Below are 18,145 nucleotides of genomic sequence, written 5' to 3'. Positions count from 1 at the left end.
ATTTACAGTTACAACAATGCTTCCCATGTGAGGAAATGCTAAAACATGCACGTGTACTCCAGTTAACCCATTAGCACAGACAAGACATTATTCTCTCATAAAAAACAGAGTTGTAACCTTTCTATTTACCATTGGTTAAATCGGCAGTGGGCATACCATAATGACACTTTTCTATATGTTTACATAGAAACAAGAAAATAAGGAAGAAGATATAATGCAACTTTTTTCAGTGGGCGGGGTTAATCTTCGTGGCAGTGTCGGGGGCGGGACTGAGAGGTCCGAGAGGAAAACTAAAGAAAGGCGAGGATCACCAATAAAACGGTAAAATTACCAGTAATAGACTACTCACAACAGGTATCTGCTTCGTTATTTTGTGTGAAAGGGTAGCTGCTAGAGTCGAGAGATAGAGTGCGGCCTAAAATGTGATGTGTCGATCCTGACAACAGGCCAGCTGTCTTGAAAAACTGAGCAAAGTTAGCAAGCTAATAGTTAGCTTCCTTAGATGGAATGGAAACTGCTGCTAGCCAAATGAGAATATAAGTAGAAATTAAGGTAACGTTAGGATTGCAAGTTATCTGCCAAGTAGGCAATTCATCAAAGGTTAAGTTGACAGATGACCGTTTACATTCGAGAAAAACAGCAGTGAGGAAGTGAAGTTATAGTGCAGCGTAAACTTGGCAAATTCCACAGAAACGACAGGTAGCTAACAGGCTTAAACGCTCTGTTAGAACCATTTTAACTAACCTCTGCTAACAGTGGAACCACACGGTAAGCCATGTCATTCTCTGAAGCGGCCGTACAGCTGGTTATATAGAAAGATTGGCTGTACATGATGTCCTCTGAATAAGTAGGAGAACCATCCACTGAAATATATCATTGGTTTTACTAAATGTCATTTTTGACACAACGTTGATGCTTAACATATGTGTATCCCAATATAACATTTAGCAGTTCTGGATTAAAAATGACAACAACAGTCATTAGATAGTACAATAGATAGATTTTGTTTCGTAATCGACACATATTAAAGGGACAGTCCATCGCCAAAATAAAAAATACATATTTTTGCCTCTTAGCTGTTGTGCTATTTATCAATGTAGATAGTTTGGGTGTGAGTTGCAGATTGTTGGAGATATCAGCTGTAGAGATGTCTGCTTTCGCTCTAGTATAATGGAACTAAATGGCACTCAGCTTGTAGTGCTTAAAGTCTCCCAAAAATACATTTAAAATACTGATCAGCAAATGTCGCCTTCCAGAATTCCTGAACTCAAGATAATCCACAGACTTTGTTGAAAACAATTTCAAGTAGAACCTATTTACTTTCTACCACCCGCCAACTGTACCACCGAGTTGAAGGAAGTGTACATACAGCTAGCTCTCGTAGCACCACTGAGCTAGCTAATGTTACAGCTCAGCTGCGGAGGACACCATAAATGTTTACATCTGACGCTTTCACAACACAAGCTTGTCGTCCATGAGTAGATGCACACTATTTGCACAATATTTGTGTCTCCTCTGACAAAAGTTTTCATACAACAGTGTCCATAATATGTTTCTACATCAGGGCTATCCACACACAAAATAACTCTGGTTAAAAGTAAGTCATCACTGTGTTTTTTAAATCCCTGACCTGCCTGTACCTGTAAACATCCCATATCCTGTGTGTTAGTAAACGTCTGTGTTCTGCTGGGATTCTTTCAGATGGCTGCAATCAGGAAGAAACTGGTGATAGTTGGAGATGGAGCCTGTGGAAAGACCTGTCTGCTCATAGTGTTCAGCAAAGATCAGTTCCCTGAGGTTTATGTGCCCACAGTGTTTGAAAACTATGTGGCAGATATTGAGGTGGATGGTAAACAGGTAAGTCCATTATACTACTTTTTTTTATATTTACAGTAGTCTATTAACGGTTAATTGTGAAATTTTGAACCATATATATGTATGTATATGTGTATATATATATATATATACATATGGATATGTAAGTATTACACTTACACTCACTGTCACAATGTTTTAACGATAAGCTCTTTTCATGTGAATATCTATATGCAAGAAATGAGCTCAAATTGTTTATACAAGCCTTAATATCAATATCATCATAGGTCCTACACCAACTATTTCCTCCTTGAAGTACAACCCCAATTCTAAAAAAGGTGGGATGTTGTGTAAAACATAAATGAAAATAGTATGCAACAATTTGCAAATCTTTTTAGACCTCAGTGCAAAGACAAGTTATGTAATGTTATAACTTGCCTAAACTTTTACTATACACTCATTTTGAATTTGATGTCTGCAACAAGTTCTAAGAAAGTCTGGATAGGAGCATGTTAACCTCTGTTACATCAGCTTTCCTTTTAACAACATTCAGTCAGTGTTTGGGAACTGAGGACTCTGATTGTTGGAGTTTTGAAAGTGACATTCTTTCTCATTCTTGCTCTATTAATGTCTGTTGCTCAGCAGTCTGGGGTATCTGTTGTCTTATTTTTAGCTTCATAATGCTCCACACATGTTCAGTGGGAGACAGGTCTGGACTGCAGCAGGTCAGTCTAGTAGCTGTTCTCTTTAACTATGAAGCCATGCTGTTGGACTGTATGCAGAATGTGTCCCATTGGAATAAGCAGCGACGTTTGTGAAAATGATGCCCTTTGGATGGCAGCATATGTTGCTCCAAAACCTGTATGGACCTTTCAGAATTCATGTTGCCTTCACAGATGTGACGTTACCCATGATGCCATGGGCACTAACACCCCCCCTATACCATCACAGATGCTATAAACCTTGAGCTGGTAACAGTCTGGACCACAGAAGTCAGCCGTATTTCGGTGTTTTGTTTATGTTTGGCTTTTACTTTGCTCTGCAGAGTCTGAACGTGCATTTGTAGATGCAGCGATGAACTGCATTTACTGACGAAGGTTTTCTAAAGGGTTCCTGAGCCCATGGAGTTTTATCTTCTATACAGTCATGTTGGTTTTTAATGCAGAGCCACCATGTTATCTGGTCCGGTCAGGAGACAGGATCTTTAAGTGTTGGGTTAAAGTTAATTACTGGCAACTGTGATCTTGCCCTGTTATAGGTGGAGCTGGCTCTGTGGGACACAGCGGGTCAGGAGGACTACGACCGCCTGAGGCCTCTCTCCTATCCCGACACAGATGTAATCCTCATGTGTTTCTCCATTGACAGCCCTGACAGTTTGGGTAAGATTTCCTCTTTGCCATTGTTGTTTTTCACAAGCATTCTGTTTGCATCTGCTCCGCGTTCAACATGTTCACCTTGTGTCTGATACAGAGAATATTCCAGAGAAGTGGACTCCTGAGGTCAAGCACTTCTGTCCCAACGTGCCCATTATTCTCGTGGGAAACAAGAAAGACCTGAGAAATGATGAGCACACGCGCCGAGAATTAGCTAAGATGAAACAGGTCAGTGAAGAAATTCATAATTTCTAATAGATTATTACTGACTAGTCACTATCTGATCATATAAAGGCAGAGGAAACTTGCAACCATATGAGTGTTGTTTGTGTTTGAACAAACTGAGCATGATGTCTTAAACTGGGTGTATTTTTGAAGCAGCAGCTGAAACTCAGCAGGAACTTGGTTTTTCAAAGAGCACATCGATCAGAACGTGATTAAAACTCAGTGGGCTTTATGAAAATGATCTGAAGGACTGCCAGAATCTTCCTCTTTTCACATTAAGTAATTACTCTGCTGGTGCTGTAGTATCCCATTCACACTGACACTGTAATATGACCATCTTACAGACAAGTGGCCTCAAAGTTTAGTGAAGCAGCTGTGTGCTGCCCTTTATAAAGTGCCCCAGGGGTGACGTTTTTCTGTAGGTGGACATGCAAGTTAGCTGCCATAACAAGCAGGCTGTATTTTAACAATTATAGTGACTCTACTATTAATGAAATGGAAAATAATGAGATACATTGCAGATCTAGTTATGTTACAGAAAGGTAAGAATTAATCCCACGACCGTATACTTCTTTAATTTAGTATGGTACATGAGTCAGTCAGTCATTTTTTTCTTTTCAACAGAATCATTTTTTGAAACATCTCAACACCTCAATTATTTTAAAGTGATGTCAGCGTTGGCAAGTAGCGTGTATAATAAAGTTAGTCAAAAATGACATGTTTACACCGAGTGTCTGAGCTGTAGATACATCCTGTAACAGGAGTTAGTGGATGGACCCACGAGTATTTCATGTTAGTACCAACTGCTGTCATCAGCATAGATGTCATACATTAAAGTGAGTCCTCATTTTGACCAGTAATGGTCTGAACATACACTGTCATCCAAGTTTGATATTAAAATTTGGGGTTGACCTATATAGGTTTTTTAGGGCCGATACCAGTTATTAGTACTTAATACTTAATTAGTACTTAAAGCACAGAAAAGGCTCTACTTCCTATGGAGACTTAGGAAGGCTAAATTCTACAGCAAGATCCTGGTTAACTTCTATAGAGGAGCTTTACTGACTTGAAACATGGCTTGTGCAAGGCCCAGGACAGGAAGGCTCTACAGCAGGTGATTAAAAGTGCCCTGAACATCACAGCCTAAAGGATACTGAAAGACAGCAGCCACCCCAGCCACAGTCTGTTCACCCTGCTGCCATCTGAGAAAAGATACAGAAGTATCTGCTTCTGAACCACCAGACCACAGCAGCAGTTTCTTTCCCCAGACTCCTCAACTCCTCCTTCGATGCCAGAAGATGTAGCAGGATTAAGGATCAACTTCAATTTCATTTCTTCTTAAACCTCGTTTAAGAAAAAGGACAAAATAAACCTACCTTGTACCTTAAACAGACCAACAACCGGTATTTGGAACCGATATGCATTTACAATAACAATGAAAATATTTCTGTCAAAATTTAGAATTTTACATATAACAAACTCCAACACAAAACTTTATTCAAATGCCTTTAGCAAATGTTGGATCAAAGCTGAAACATTCACCATCATATACAGCAATTTTCTAGCAACTTTTTGATAAAAATGAATAAATAAAAATAGCTTACTGAGGTTTTACACAGTGAAAGTTCCTCCCATGCTGCTGCTTTCTTTGCAAGCATAGCAGACTGCCTTGCCTCGTGTTAGTTGAGTGTAATACACACACTTTTTAATTAATTAATTATATTAGTGATCATTAAAATAAAATGCTGACACAGATAATTGGCAACATGCCAAATATCGGCCCTGATAATCGGCCTGGCCAATAATCTGTCGAAACCGATTTTAAATGCGTTTTCTACATTTGTAAAATGATGTCGACTATTTTGGTTCATGATTTTCTTTTTTTTTTCCGCACAGGAACCAGTGAAGTCGGACGAGGCGAGGGACATGGCTAACCGCATCAATGCCTTTGGTTACTTGGAGTGCTCAGCAAAGACGAAGGATGGAGTGCGGGAGGTGTTTGAGATGGCCACCAGGGCAGCGCTGCAGGCCAGGAGGCGAGGCAAGAAGAGCGGCTGCTCTCTGCTATAGAGTGTCAGGTCTCACAGGATGGGGAGGGGGAAATAAACTGGGCCAAAAAAACCATCCCTCCTCTGTGTCTGCTTTGACCCAAAGGTAGACACAGATAAACGGGGCGGTATAGGGATCAGAGAGAAAAGTCAAACCAGACTAAAGGGGAAATAGAAAGGTCAAATGCATTGGGAAAAGGGAGTATAAGGTTATAGCTCTTAGCTTTCAAATAAAAATACTGTAATCTTGTGTTTAGGATTCATTAGACATGAAATTATAAAGAGAATGTGAAAAGAATCCTACTTTTTAAAGTGTGGGAGGGTATGTAGGCTTTCCAGTTCTCTGAATGGAGTGGTAAACCGTAGCTCTATGGTTAGTGGTTGAGAGCAGCTCCAGAGGAGACGAGGTGCGTCAGAGCACCCACGGATGTGTGCCTGCCTAACTAACTGTGGGAAGACTTCGTGGCTTGCAGTGTGACTCTGCTTGTCTTTTTTTTTCCTCCTTTCTTTCCCGGGGGAAACATAGACCGACCTAACATTATATGGTCCCATGCTTCTGTTTTATCAACCTCTACTATCTGATAATGTTCATTCATTTAAAAAGCTGAGTTTGGATAGTTAAGCATAAATACATGATTATCATGAGACATAAAGTCATAATAAAGTCATAATATTACAAAAAAAATACATGATTAAATTTGAATATTTTTAAGTTTAAGCATGTAATATTACAACTTTTCTTGTAGAATTACAACTTTATTCCTGTAATATTATGACTGTTTTTTCTCAAAATTTAGACTTTTTTCCTCATAATAGTATGACTTCATTCTCAAAACCTGAGATTTTTCCAATGTGGCCCTAATCCTCCTCCATGTCAATGAATGTAACACTTAACCCTGTGAAACCTTAGCGAATCTGCTTTTCTTTTAAAAACATGGGAGGAAGGCAATTAGCAACTTAACAAGAAATGACCAAAAAAGTGAGTAACAGATCTATAAAAAGCTACAAGAAAATTCAGAAAATTAGCAAAAATAACCAAAACAACAGCAACAACAAAAAGTCAAAAACAAGCAAGAAAATGGCCTGAAAAAGGTGCTAAAAATTAAAAGTTATAGATTGTGTAACACATTTAAATACATGTAATTCTAATAACCATAAATATAGTTTGTGGACATTTTTGCCTTTAAAAAATATTTTTCTAATATTTCTCTCTCCCTGTCCTTTTCTTAAACATTAATTTCAAGCTTGTTTTCTTGTTACTTTTTAACAATTTCTTGCAATTTGCTCATTGTGTTTTCCCACGTTTTTGAAGAGAATGAAACCTTTTTGTTACTCAACCAGTAGTGGGGCCTTAATTATCCTTAGCCACAAAGCGAAGTCCTTTATGTAAAACAGGTTTATTTTAGAGACAAGCCTTATTTCTAATTTCCTGTTTATGTATTTTTAATTATATTTCCTCATATTTTCATAAGAAGCCTTCCTGTTTTCCGATCTGCTCCCGTTTAAATTTGCTGTTAATGAAAACTTAACTCTTCCTCCATGTTTTGCTGTTGTCTTGAAGGAATAGTTCGGATTTTTGGGGTTGGGTTGTATGAGGTACTAATAAATAGTGTGTTACATTCAGTTGATGTCAGTTAGCACGCCCCAGTTTGGAGAAGCAGGCTGGAGTCTGACATGGAAGCTAAGCAATGTGCTGCTGTGGAGGGGTCCGCAACAAGATGAATTTTAGACACCTAAAAAACAATATTAATTTAGGTGTACACTATATTGAGAGAATTTCCACAGCTTTCCCTTTCTGTCAGACAGTCCATTCAGACAGGGAAGCCATGGACAACTCCAGTTCCCATTTATGCTCTCTGAACAGAGGAGCTGCTGATATACCACTGCTTCTATCAGTTAGTCAGTTTGTAATATTCGTGAGTTCGGTTAATCAAAACAAACACTTTTAAACCCCAAAGTCACACAATAACACGAACAAAGTAACAGATGGAGGCAGCAGTAGACCAGCAGCTCCTGTGTTCAGAGATGTTAAATTATTGTTTTCCTCTATAGAATCTGGCTTTAAAGAGAGCGATGAAATAGCTTAATTTTCCAGTCAAACAGAAAGGTAGAGCAGTGAAAATACTCTCAGTATTGCGTTTACTTCAACTGATACAATTTATTTTGCTGGTGAGATGTTTTTTAGGTGGTCAAAATATGTTTTGTTGCAGACTCCTCCACAGCAGCACAGTTTCCAAACTGTAGACATGCTGACTGATATCTACTGTAAGTAATATACTGTTTATGAAGAAGTACCCCATGCAATCCCACTTGAAAAAATCTGAACTATCCCTTTAAGAAATTCATAATGTAGATTTCTACAGCACTATTTTAGTCACTATAGCCGTGCCAGTCTCTCATTTTAACATAAATACAATTTGCACTTTCAAATTTTGCTGTTTTTCTGTTTTTAAGCTGCCATCAGTGAAATGCAACACTTAATGTGCAGATTTTACATTAAAATACTTCCAGCAGGTCACAGGATTTCCTCTTGTCACCAGTAGGCTTTTAATTTGAAACATTTTCATTAAAGTGTAGCATTTCATTTAAGATGACTAGCAATTTAACAAAAAATGCAACATGGAAGTGATTAGTGACTGAAAACAGTATTTCTGTTGGAGAAGTGAAACATTTAGTGAGTATGCTGTGAACAGGTTGGACAAGTGCTGGGGAAATGTACATGACTGATTTTAAGAGCCTCTGTGTTTTAACCCAGCCATTATTGGTCCTTAAGCCGTCATTGAACACTCCTCGTTATTTACATACTAGCTTTTATGTTGAAATGTATGTTGTACCTGTATGTCAGGGTGTTTTTTTCCACTCTGCCTGTTCACTTATGATGTCTACAACTATTCTTTTTCTGCTTCATATTCTGTTGTACGTTATTTTAACTACGTGATATTCTACTGGCTTATATTGTATTATTTGCACACAGCTTAAAACAAAAGGTCAGTGTGGTCTACACACTTTGAAAAAGATATGTCAAATTATGAGATGCAAAATTGAAAGCAACTCCTAAACGATTGGTTATTTGTAAGAGGAAATATGTTTTGTATACAAACGTATCCTCACATTCCTCCAGTTGTATTTTTTAATGTATTCTACAAGAAATAAATTGTGACTGAGAATGACCAAATCCTGTCACTGGTGTCACTCCTCATATGTTCTGTCTCTTAACACCATTTCAGTTGAGCTCCTTTCCAACAAAAAAACCCCAGCTAACACCGTAACATCTGGCTTTTGTATGCAATGGGAAAGGTTACAATCAGCTTTCTCACACGGGTCAAAGGACTCTGCAGTCATCAGTGGGAATTATTGGCAGTGATGAAAATGCAACACCTGCGTGAACATGCTAATTTAAGCCCCTTAACCTGCGAGATGCAATGATGCACCACCACAAAATACCACAGTTTGTGGAGACTTGATAAATACAAGCTATAAAAGGAAGTAAAAAAAAAAAAAAAAAAATATATATATATATATATATATATATATATATATAAAATTTAGTTTTCATCACAAAAAAGTAACATACAAACTAGCAAAACCACACCACCCACATACATAAAAACAAAGCCAACAAACAAACAAAAAACCCCAAAACAAACTGGACATAGAGCCATGTTAGCCTGTTACATTAAGAGAAAGGAAAAAGAAATGGGTAAGAGTTATAACAAAACTTGTCTTGGTGTCACACAATGAGGACTGAAGTTAATTGATGGGGATTGATATGTCTAATTATTAGGCTCTAGGTTCCATCAAATTTGCCCAGTGTGCTGTTTCAAATTCTCTCAGTGTGTATGTCTTGAGACTCACTTCCTTAAGCCATCTCGAGGAAACGAGGAGCACTGGTGGCTGCATGGTCACAGCAGTTCACATCATTTAGTGGCATCATGCCAAAAACTGGCATTTAAAGGGTAAAAATATTAGAGATTAACTAATTTTTCATAGTTATGATCAGAAGTGATGTTGGTTAAAATGTCTTGCTCAGTAAAAAAAACAAAAAAAAAAAACAAAGATATACTGTTCTTATTGCAGTTTTTTTTTTTAAACTAGCATGGCACAAAAAAATGAATTGGATCAAAATCAGTGTTTTTGCAAATCACTGACGTGTCAATAAATAAATAAATTCAACATAGTATTTTGTAGGGGGAAAACAAACCTTTTTGTGTTTTTCTTTTTCATAAAAGCAACAATAATGTTATATAAACATACTTGCAATTTAAGGGTTAAAATTCTGGAGCTGAATTAATTTGTGGTGGTTATGATCAGTAATGATGTTGGTTAAAATATCTTACTCAATGGAAAATAATACAAGCACATAATATTTTTTAATTACAGTTAATTTTTAATCTGACACTGCTCAAAAAATAAAAATGCATCAAAATCAATGTTGTTGCTAATAATCGACACTGAAAAATAAATGAGTCCCCTTAGAATTTTGTAAAGGGAAAATAAAATCTTTTTGCATTAAAAAAAATAATAAAAGTGATGTCATGTAAACAAACTGGCATTTATAGGGTTAAAATTCTGAAAACAAATTAATTTTTGTTAGTTAGTTAGATCAGGAGTGATGTTGGTTAAAAGATCTTCCTCAGCAGAAACTAACATAAACATACGCTATTTTTATTGCATTTTTTTGTTTTTAAATCTGACAATGCAAAAAAGTGTTGTTTAAAAGATTGAAGTCAGTGAAAGTGGAAACTGGTATTAATATACATTATTTAAATGGCAATTTTTTGGTGGGGTCATTTTTGTTTACCACTGGAGAGATGGGAAATTTTCTCGTGAGCTGCAATAAGAAACTTCATGTTCAACTTTTTGCAGAGTTTTGTTGGAAAAACCTTTATCCCAAATCCAGCCCTCAGTTCACCAGTAATAATGTGAACTAAGCTCATTGACAGCTTCATGCTCCAGATTCCAGAGTCAGTGGAGTCTTGGTTTTCTCAAAGCAGAAACTAGGGACACAGCCGTATTTGCAAAGATGAATGTAAACAACAGTGTAGATGTGTGTTGTCCTCTGACAGCGGGCTCACTCCTCGGCTTCACTCTAACGTCTGATGGAGTCCTGTCACAAACTCCTGATAGCATGGCTCTGAAATGAACAGAGAAGATATCTGAAGTCATCATCTTATTTTCTAATTGATTTCAACAGCAGACATTTTGTAGATGGCCACAAACCTGAGTCTGGCTCAATAAACGAGTGTCTAATGAGGAAGTCCAAGACCACCATGGCAGAGTTGGGTTTAAAGTCATCAGTGGCTATCAGTTCCTTCACCTGAAACCAAGATGGAACCATCACAAATGACCCTTCTCATATTTTAGGTATATAAAACTTACCATTACCCCTCAAAATATAGTTATTTAGCAGGATCAGTGTTCAGAATACGTCAGAACTGCTGACCTTCTCTATGGGCAGGAGGTAGAAATCTTGCACCTCTCCATCTCCGACTCTGGGCTTGAACTCCACAGGAAGTTCCAGATCAAAGACAAACTGACTCTCTGCAAACAAGCCCTCTTCATCCTCATAGGTGTAGCTAGAAAAAACATTGAAGAATCAGAATTAGAATCTGGTTTTATTGCCAAGTACATTTACATATACAAGGAATGTGACTTGATGTTTTGGTGCAAAAAAATTAACATAAAGGACAGAAAAAAAATAGTGACTTTAAATAGAATAGAACATAAGAGAAAAAATATAGAAGCACTTTAATTATATAAAATTCCAAAAACAATATAAAGGACACAAAATGTATGTGCAAAAGGTGCAGTGGAGGGATCTGCCGCTGTCTGCAGTTTACCTGTTGTCTGTCCATGACGTAAAACGTGACACACCAAAACAACCCACACACACAAAGAAAGGCAGACTCATCTGACGCAGATACACAGCTTTGCTCTACAGGCAAAGTGAAAGCAGTCTATAGCCTATTTTTAGCAGGTTTACCCATGTTTGAAAAACCTACATGTGTGCTACTTTGGCGGCTTTCTTCAAAGCCAGACTTCACTGACAGAGACTGTCATATAGTCTGCTATAGTTAAACGCTGACCTCTATGAAAATTCATTGATACATTTTCTGTTTTTGTATTTTTAATTCACCAGAAGCCTGTGATAAAAACGTTTATGCCACAGTTCCACATAATATAAATACTTGGTATTCCTTAAAACATTTTTTTAAGTTTAAAATATAAGGAAATTCTGAGTGTTCTAAAGTAAATTGATCTAACTTTCCTTTGAATTTTCTCCACAACAGTACAGGTACAGGTACAAAATGTTTCTGATATTAGAAAACCTCTGAAAGAAATCATTGATTTTTACAGTATGATTTGAGCTGACTCTCTGTTAACAGTTATGTGCAGTGAAACTGTGTCATGGTCATAGTCAGGGTCTTTTTAACAGAAATCCATTGTTGTCAGCTATTTTATCAAATTAGGACTTATTCACAGATGGCTTTATTTGGTTTATAAGATATGAGAAATAATTGCTGAAAAGCAAGTCTTCCTTTGTCCTTTTTGGTCGCTCCAGGCACCAGTACTGCAATAAATGGACGGGCATCAGAGTCTGTGTTATTCTTTTGTTTTTTTTCTGATACTCAACCAATCCAAGGTGCAGACCCAAACCAACATTTTAGTTCGTCTCTCAATACGTTTTGACTTTTTGTCTGTGATCCTCGGCTCCAGGTCCACTGATTCTTGCTAAAGACATAAATCTGTAAAAACACCTCACAAACATGTAATTTCATTTAAAAAAACGGTTCTGCAAGTTCCTTAAACACCACTGTAGTTTTGATCAAACGTTACTCAAACAGGAGGCAGTAGTGCATTTCTTAGGAACTATATTCAGCTGCGGATGGATCCTTAATGTGAATGATTACGGTAATAAGGGGCCATGTCACTCAGTGCAGCAGTTTGGCTCACTGATTTGTTTAGTTTTGGACAAAAATTGAGCTGTATGGCACAGAGGAAGACAAGATAAAAGATATATCAGGCTTTGACACTATACTTGTTATATATACCATTCACTGCTGGTTTGGGTCATTTACTCAGGTTTGTTGACAATAATTCACCAGCTGTATCCTTTCACTCCAAGAATATCTTTTTGTTTGATGAGTGGTGATATCAAGCTCACCTGACTGTGGATACAGGATGAGCCTTCTCAGCAATGGTTTCTGGGATACATGCTTCCTCCTGACATTCTTTGACCAGAGTGTGTTTGATGCCAACCCCAGCGGCCAGACCACCTGCTGCCTTCAAAAAAAAACAACAACACATGAGCCTTCTTGATTCATTTCTGGAAAACCGAATGAGAAAAGATTTAAATTTAAAATGGTGAACTTCTCCTTTAATTCACATCTTTTACCACAGTTTGCTGTATGTACTTGCGCACCTTATGTACAATTAATGGAAACCCACCTACTTTCTAAGTAGGTGGGTTTCCATTAACCATCAAATTGTGCAAATTGAAATTTCGATTATAATTCGCCTAATGGCAATTTTGAAAAAACTCCCATTTATCACAAATAAAAAGTTTTTACGCTTGCATGAGGTGGCATTTCAGGTAATTTGAAAAAATCATATTTTGCAAAGCTACAATGGAAACACTTTTTTTCTTTTCTAGGTCACATGATGCTATGGCTATGTGCTTGTCAGTAGGAACTGGCTGCCTCATGATGCAGCAGGAGCTACAAGAGGTGTTACTGCATCACATAACTCTTCAAAAGTTGAGCAGTTTTTAATCCACAATTTCTGAAATGTGAAATGTGGACTATCATCTCCCAGAAATCCCTAATTTGTGGCTGCTCCCACATATAAGGGGCTCGTCTTTCCATTATGGCATAACACGCCTACGTGGCCTTGGATTGGATATAATGACGGCTAGTGTGGTGGCTGCAATAGAAATAAAGCTGCTAATGTTTTGAGCAGCCATCACCATGCTTCTTGGAATGTTATCACCAGAGGAGAAGTCTCAGATTATCAATCAATAGAGACAGTTATCTTGCAATTGTGCTTTATCAACATTTCGAAAATATCACTGTAAATCTGTCATGGAAACCCACCTAGTGTCAGTGTACTCACCACATTGTCCAGCAGTCCAGGGAAGGTCTGTTTAGTCGCGGAGCGTCGTGCGAGCCACATGCTGACTTCCCCACTGTCACTGACAGTGAAGCCATTGATATGGACTCCATAGCGCTTCACCCCAAAAAGACCTGAGGTGTGACATCACAGTCAGCTCATGCAACACTAATATTAATCAAATATTATGGAGCTGCCGCTGTTTGTGCCAAACTTACTTGTAGCTGCTCTTTCCATCCACATCAGGGGAGGGTCAAAGAATTTTGACATCACACTGTACTTCTGAAAAAAGGTAGGAATGCTTCAGAATTACTGTAATCATGTGGTGTTACTGACAACACTGAGGGTCATTTTAGGTATTAGGGTGTGATTTTTACTATTCTTATTTTTACAGTCCAAGATCCAGTCCAGTTTAGAGGCCCTGACACACCAAGCCAACAGTTGGCCGCGGTGAACATCTGTTGTCGCTGTGGTGTGTCATGCAGTTTTGGCCCTTGCTGTCTTTTTACTACCGACTTAGCATGTTGAATTATCTGCGGCCTTGGAGATAAGAAACAGAAGTGAGGAAAGTAAACAAGGAGCTAAAGTCAAGAGGAATGAGATCGAAACTTAATTGTTGAATAAGGTCAGACAGCTGTTCTTTAGCCATCGAGCTCTTTAGCAGAAATGTTTCCTGATGCTTTGTGTTGTTGGTACATATGCTTTGTTCTTTCAGCATCAGGTTGTGTTGTGTTGTGTTGTGTTGTGTTGTGTTGTGTTGTGTTGTGTTGTGTTGTGTTGTGTTGTGTTGTAGATGTGCTAAGAGGTGAACCAGTGTTCGGTTTGCTTTGTTTATGTGCAAGATTTTGGCAGAGACATGCTGACTTGTGGCATTGTGACTTGTGCATGTATGCATGTATATATACAGTATATGTGTGTGTGTGTGTGTGTGTGTGTGTGTGTGTGTGTGTGTGTTCAAGTGTTCACTTTTTGATAAGTTTACTTTTAATTAGTTACTCGATGCTATAAAAAAGGGTTTGATGGCATTACTGACATCTGTGTGTAACAATTGGTATATACAGTCTACGGTTCTTTATACTGTAGTTCCTTTATAGCCTAATGTTAGCTTTTTACTTCTGGTGACTGCATATTTAAAACCAAGGACCACTGGACTCAGTGACTACAGACCCGTCGTCTTGACCTCTGTGCTGATGAAGTCCTTTGAGCACCTTGTACTGTCACACCTGAAACACATCTCAGACCCTCTCCTGGACCCCCTGCAGTTTGCCTATAGAGCCAACAGGTCTGTAGACGATGCTGTCAGCCTGGCCCTCCACTTCATCCTCGAGCATCTGGACTCAGCAGGAACCAACGCCAGGATCCTGTTTGTGGATTTCAGCTCTGTTTATAATGCAATTATTCTGGCTCTGCTACAGGACAAGCTCTCCAAGATGAACGTGCCTGACTCCACCTGCAGGTGGATCACAGACTTCCTGTCTGACAGGAAGCAGCAGGTGAAGCTGGGGAAGCATGTTTCTGACAGCAGAACCATCAGCCATGGCTCCCCTCAATGCTGCGTTCTTTCTCCTCTCCTTTTCTCCCTGTACACAAACAGCTGCAGCTCAAGTCATCAGTCCATCAAGCTCCTCAAATTCACAGACACACCACCTTCATTGGACTCATCTCTGGTGGGGATGAGTCCGCCTACAGGTGACCATCTGGTGAACTGGTGCGGCGAGAACAACTTAGAGCTCAATGCTCTGAAGACAGTGGAGATGGTAGTGGATTTCAGAAGAATCGCTGCAGCCCCCGCCCCCATCACCCTCTGTGACTCCCCAGTTTCCACTGTGGAGTCTTTCCACCTCCTGAGGACCAGCATCACCCAGGACCTCAAGTGGGAGCTGAACATCAGCTCCCTCATCACGAAAGCACAGCAGAGGATGTACTTCCTGCGGTAGTTGAAGAGATTCAACCTGCCAAAGACAATGATGGTGCACCTCCATCATTGAGTCCATCTTCACCTCCTCCATCACAGTCTGGTACGCTGCAACAACGGCGAGGGACAAGAACAGGCTGCAGTGTATCATCATCATTGGCTGCCACCTGCCATCTCTCCATGACCTGTACACCTCCAGGGCCCTGCGGTGTGCAGGTAGAATTGTGGCCGACCCCCCTCACCCCAATCTCTTTGAGACCCTCCCCTCTGGCAAGAGGCTGCAGTCCATCAGGACCAAAACCTCACGACTCAGTTTCTTCCCCTCTGCTGTCACCATCATGAACAATACATACAGATTCTGATTCTGATTCTGATTTCCTTTTAAAATCCTTAAACTGGTGTTCATATCTGAAGGTTATCCTTCTGAATAAAACATAAAAGTGTCATAAATGTTTGCTTGCCACGGAGCTTATTTTTCTGCAATGATCAAAAATCCAATGGAAAAATCCCATGGGTTTTGTTGAGAAAACCTGGGCAATGTTAACTTACAGGCGTCCATAGACAAAGAACATCATCTCTTTAACACTCTACATGGTTGGTAGGTCATACCAATATTGAATGTTGCTTGTAATTTTCTGTTTAACCTTAAATATTATTTCAGTTCGCAATTAAATAATAAGGAGGCCAAAGTCAGCAAAACTCTTTTTGTCCAAATCTATATTTTTTTCATTCTAAAGTCACTGGTCAATCTATTCATCCTTTGAAACCTGGATCAACATCAGTTTTCTTGTGCGGTGTTCAGATGCCTTTTAAAAGCTGTTTAACCCTTTGAAACCAGAACACTGGTTTGATTTCTTTCAAAAACATGGGGAAAAAGGCAGTTAGCAACTTGGCAAGACATGTTCCATGAAATTTCAAGAAATAAGTAGATTTGGAGATTAAAAAATAAAACCAAAAAAAAGCTAGGGGAGAAAATGTCCTCAAAACTGTATAATAATTATCATAACTGGATATTTAAAATAATTTCACGGAATCACTATTATTTTAAGTGCTTTTTTCAGGGCATTGACTTGTTTTTTTTTTTTTTGTTTATTTCTTTTTTAAAACTAACATTTTCTTTGTCTTTTTCTGTAAAAATGTCAGTTAACTTTCTTGTATTTTATTTTTTACAATATAGTTTAAATATAGTTCATTTAGTTTTTGGGTCAATTCTAATCAAGCTCCTCATTGCATTTGTGTGTGTGTGTGTGTGTGTGTGTGTGTGTGTGTGTGTGTGTGTGTGTGTCTCACCTCGTCTCTCCATCCTTTGAGGCAGGTCAGGGAGGGCTCGTGTCTGAGACTCTGCAGGACAGTGTCCACGGCCTCAGACCTGCGCTGGTAAGAGTCCAGGCTGGGACACAGGGTCACAGCGCCCCCCTGTGGCGGGCAGAACACCTCTGGATAGCGGCTCAGCAGTGCAGCTACATGAGGAGGAACCCAGCCCACTTGAGATTTGTTTATCTCAAACCGTAAGCACTTAGCACGACAGGAGCCTGTGGGAGCAAGATTGCAATGTTTAGTGAAAAAACAGCTTTTCATACCGTCGACCGCGTGTTGAATTCTCACTCAGTGTCTCTGTGTACCTGCTAAATAAAAGTTATTCATTCGGCGGATGAGTTGAAGTATTTTCTCTGACCAGGCACAGTTAGCCATTTCCTCTCTGTCAGCAAAGCATCTGTCAAGTACCACAGCAGTAAGTGCGCTTGAGTTCAACTAAGTGGACGAGTCTACTACTGTTTACACTGGACGTAAACACCATTAGTGAATACAGAGCTGGTCGCCATATTTTTCTCCCATCGGCCCGCTGTAATGCGCAGGTCTGCTTCTCCGTGGCTGAGATTGTTGCCTGAGACTGGTCTGCCAGGTAGAACCATAGACTATAACGTTATATTATAGCCTATAAGTATATAAAGATATATTTATATACAGTCCATGGGTAGAACTCCCTCCATCTATATAGATAGATAGATAGATAGATAGATGCACTTTATTGGTCTTTAGCAGCAGGTTATTTTAGAGGGTTTTTTAGAGATAGGAAATAAAAAGTACTGGTGTAAAGGGCTTTACATCTAAAGCTTCATTTATATCGAAATGAAACGATGTTTAGGTCCAGGATATTACTTCTTTAAGGATATTTTGTTATTTCTTGGTTTCAGAGAATAAAAGTATCATAAGCAAGCCCACAGAAAGAACAAGGGTTTTCAACATCTACATATTTAGAAATTACAGAATTTACTGGATAGATTTCATGCAAGATTTCATTCGATAGTTTTTATGGAACAAAAGAAAGTCACGAAGTCACACACTCCGGTACAAGCACCGGAAACTGGAAACTGGAAACTGCACACACTGTAACCAGCCAGAAACAGCTGAACATGTGGTACTTGACTGCAAGCATTACGGTAACCACAGAAAGAATCTTGTTCAGTCACTAAAGAAGGCAAAACTCCACAACTTTACATTAACAGGGCTATTGGGGAAATTAATAGGTAAAACAAAGCATGACATTATTAAGTTCCTGAGATAAACTGAGTTAGAGTCTATGTTTTTTATTTAGTTAGTTATTTTACTGTCTAATCGCTTGCTCCACTCCAGTTGGTGGCGGTAATGCACCGGAAAGT

General features: G+C 38.8%; 2 protein-coding genes across 2 annotated transcripts; one reads left to right on the top strand and one right to left on the bottom strand.

The window, feature by feature from the left end:
• Positions 1-232: 232 nt before the first annotated feature.
• rhoaa (ras homolog gene family, member Aa) lies at positions 233-8,636 on the top strand. The gene is made up of 5 exons (XM_042512511.2): positions 233-321; positions 1,702-1,857; positions 3,074-3,194; positions 3,286-3,416; positions 5,310-8,636. Exons 2-5 carry the CDS (start codon positions 1,702-1,704, stop codon positions 5,481-5,483), a joined length of 582 nt encoding a protein of 193 aa, XP_042368445.1. The 5' UTR covers positions 233-321; the 3' UTR covers positions 5,484-8,636.
• A 1,469-nt stretch (positions 8,637-10,105) lies between these two features.
• On the bottom strand, positions 10,106-17,369 carry tpk2 (thiamin pyrophosphokinase 2). The gene is made up of 8 exons (XM_042492167.2): positions 17,108-17,369; positions 16,776-17,017; positions 13,789-13,852; positions 13,574-13,704; positions 12,627-12,745; positions 10,905-11,037; positions 10,682-10,778; positions 10,106-10,595 (listed from the first exon to the last, which is right to left on the bottom strand). Exons 1-8 carry the CDS (start codon positions 17,175-17,177, stop codon positions 10,546-10,548), a joined length of 906 nt encoding a protein of 301 aa, XP_042348101.2. The 5' UTR covers positions 17,178-17,369; the 3' UTR covers positions 10,106-10,545.
• Positions 17,370-18,145: the final 776 nt, after the last annotated feature.

This window comes from Plectropomus leopardus, chromosome 9, assembly GCF_026936395.1.
Source record: "Plectropomus leopardus strain MGB_pleo_1.0 chromosome 9, ASM2693639v1, whole genome shotgun sequence".
Classification (NCBI taxonomy): Eukaryota; Metazoa; Chordata; class Actinopteri; order Perciformes; family Serranidae; genus Plectropomus; species Plectropomus leopardus.
This window is presented reverse-complemented; position numbering and strand designations above follow the sequence as displayed.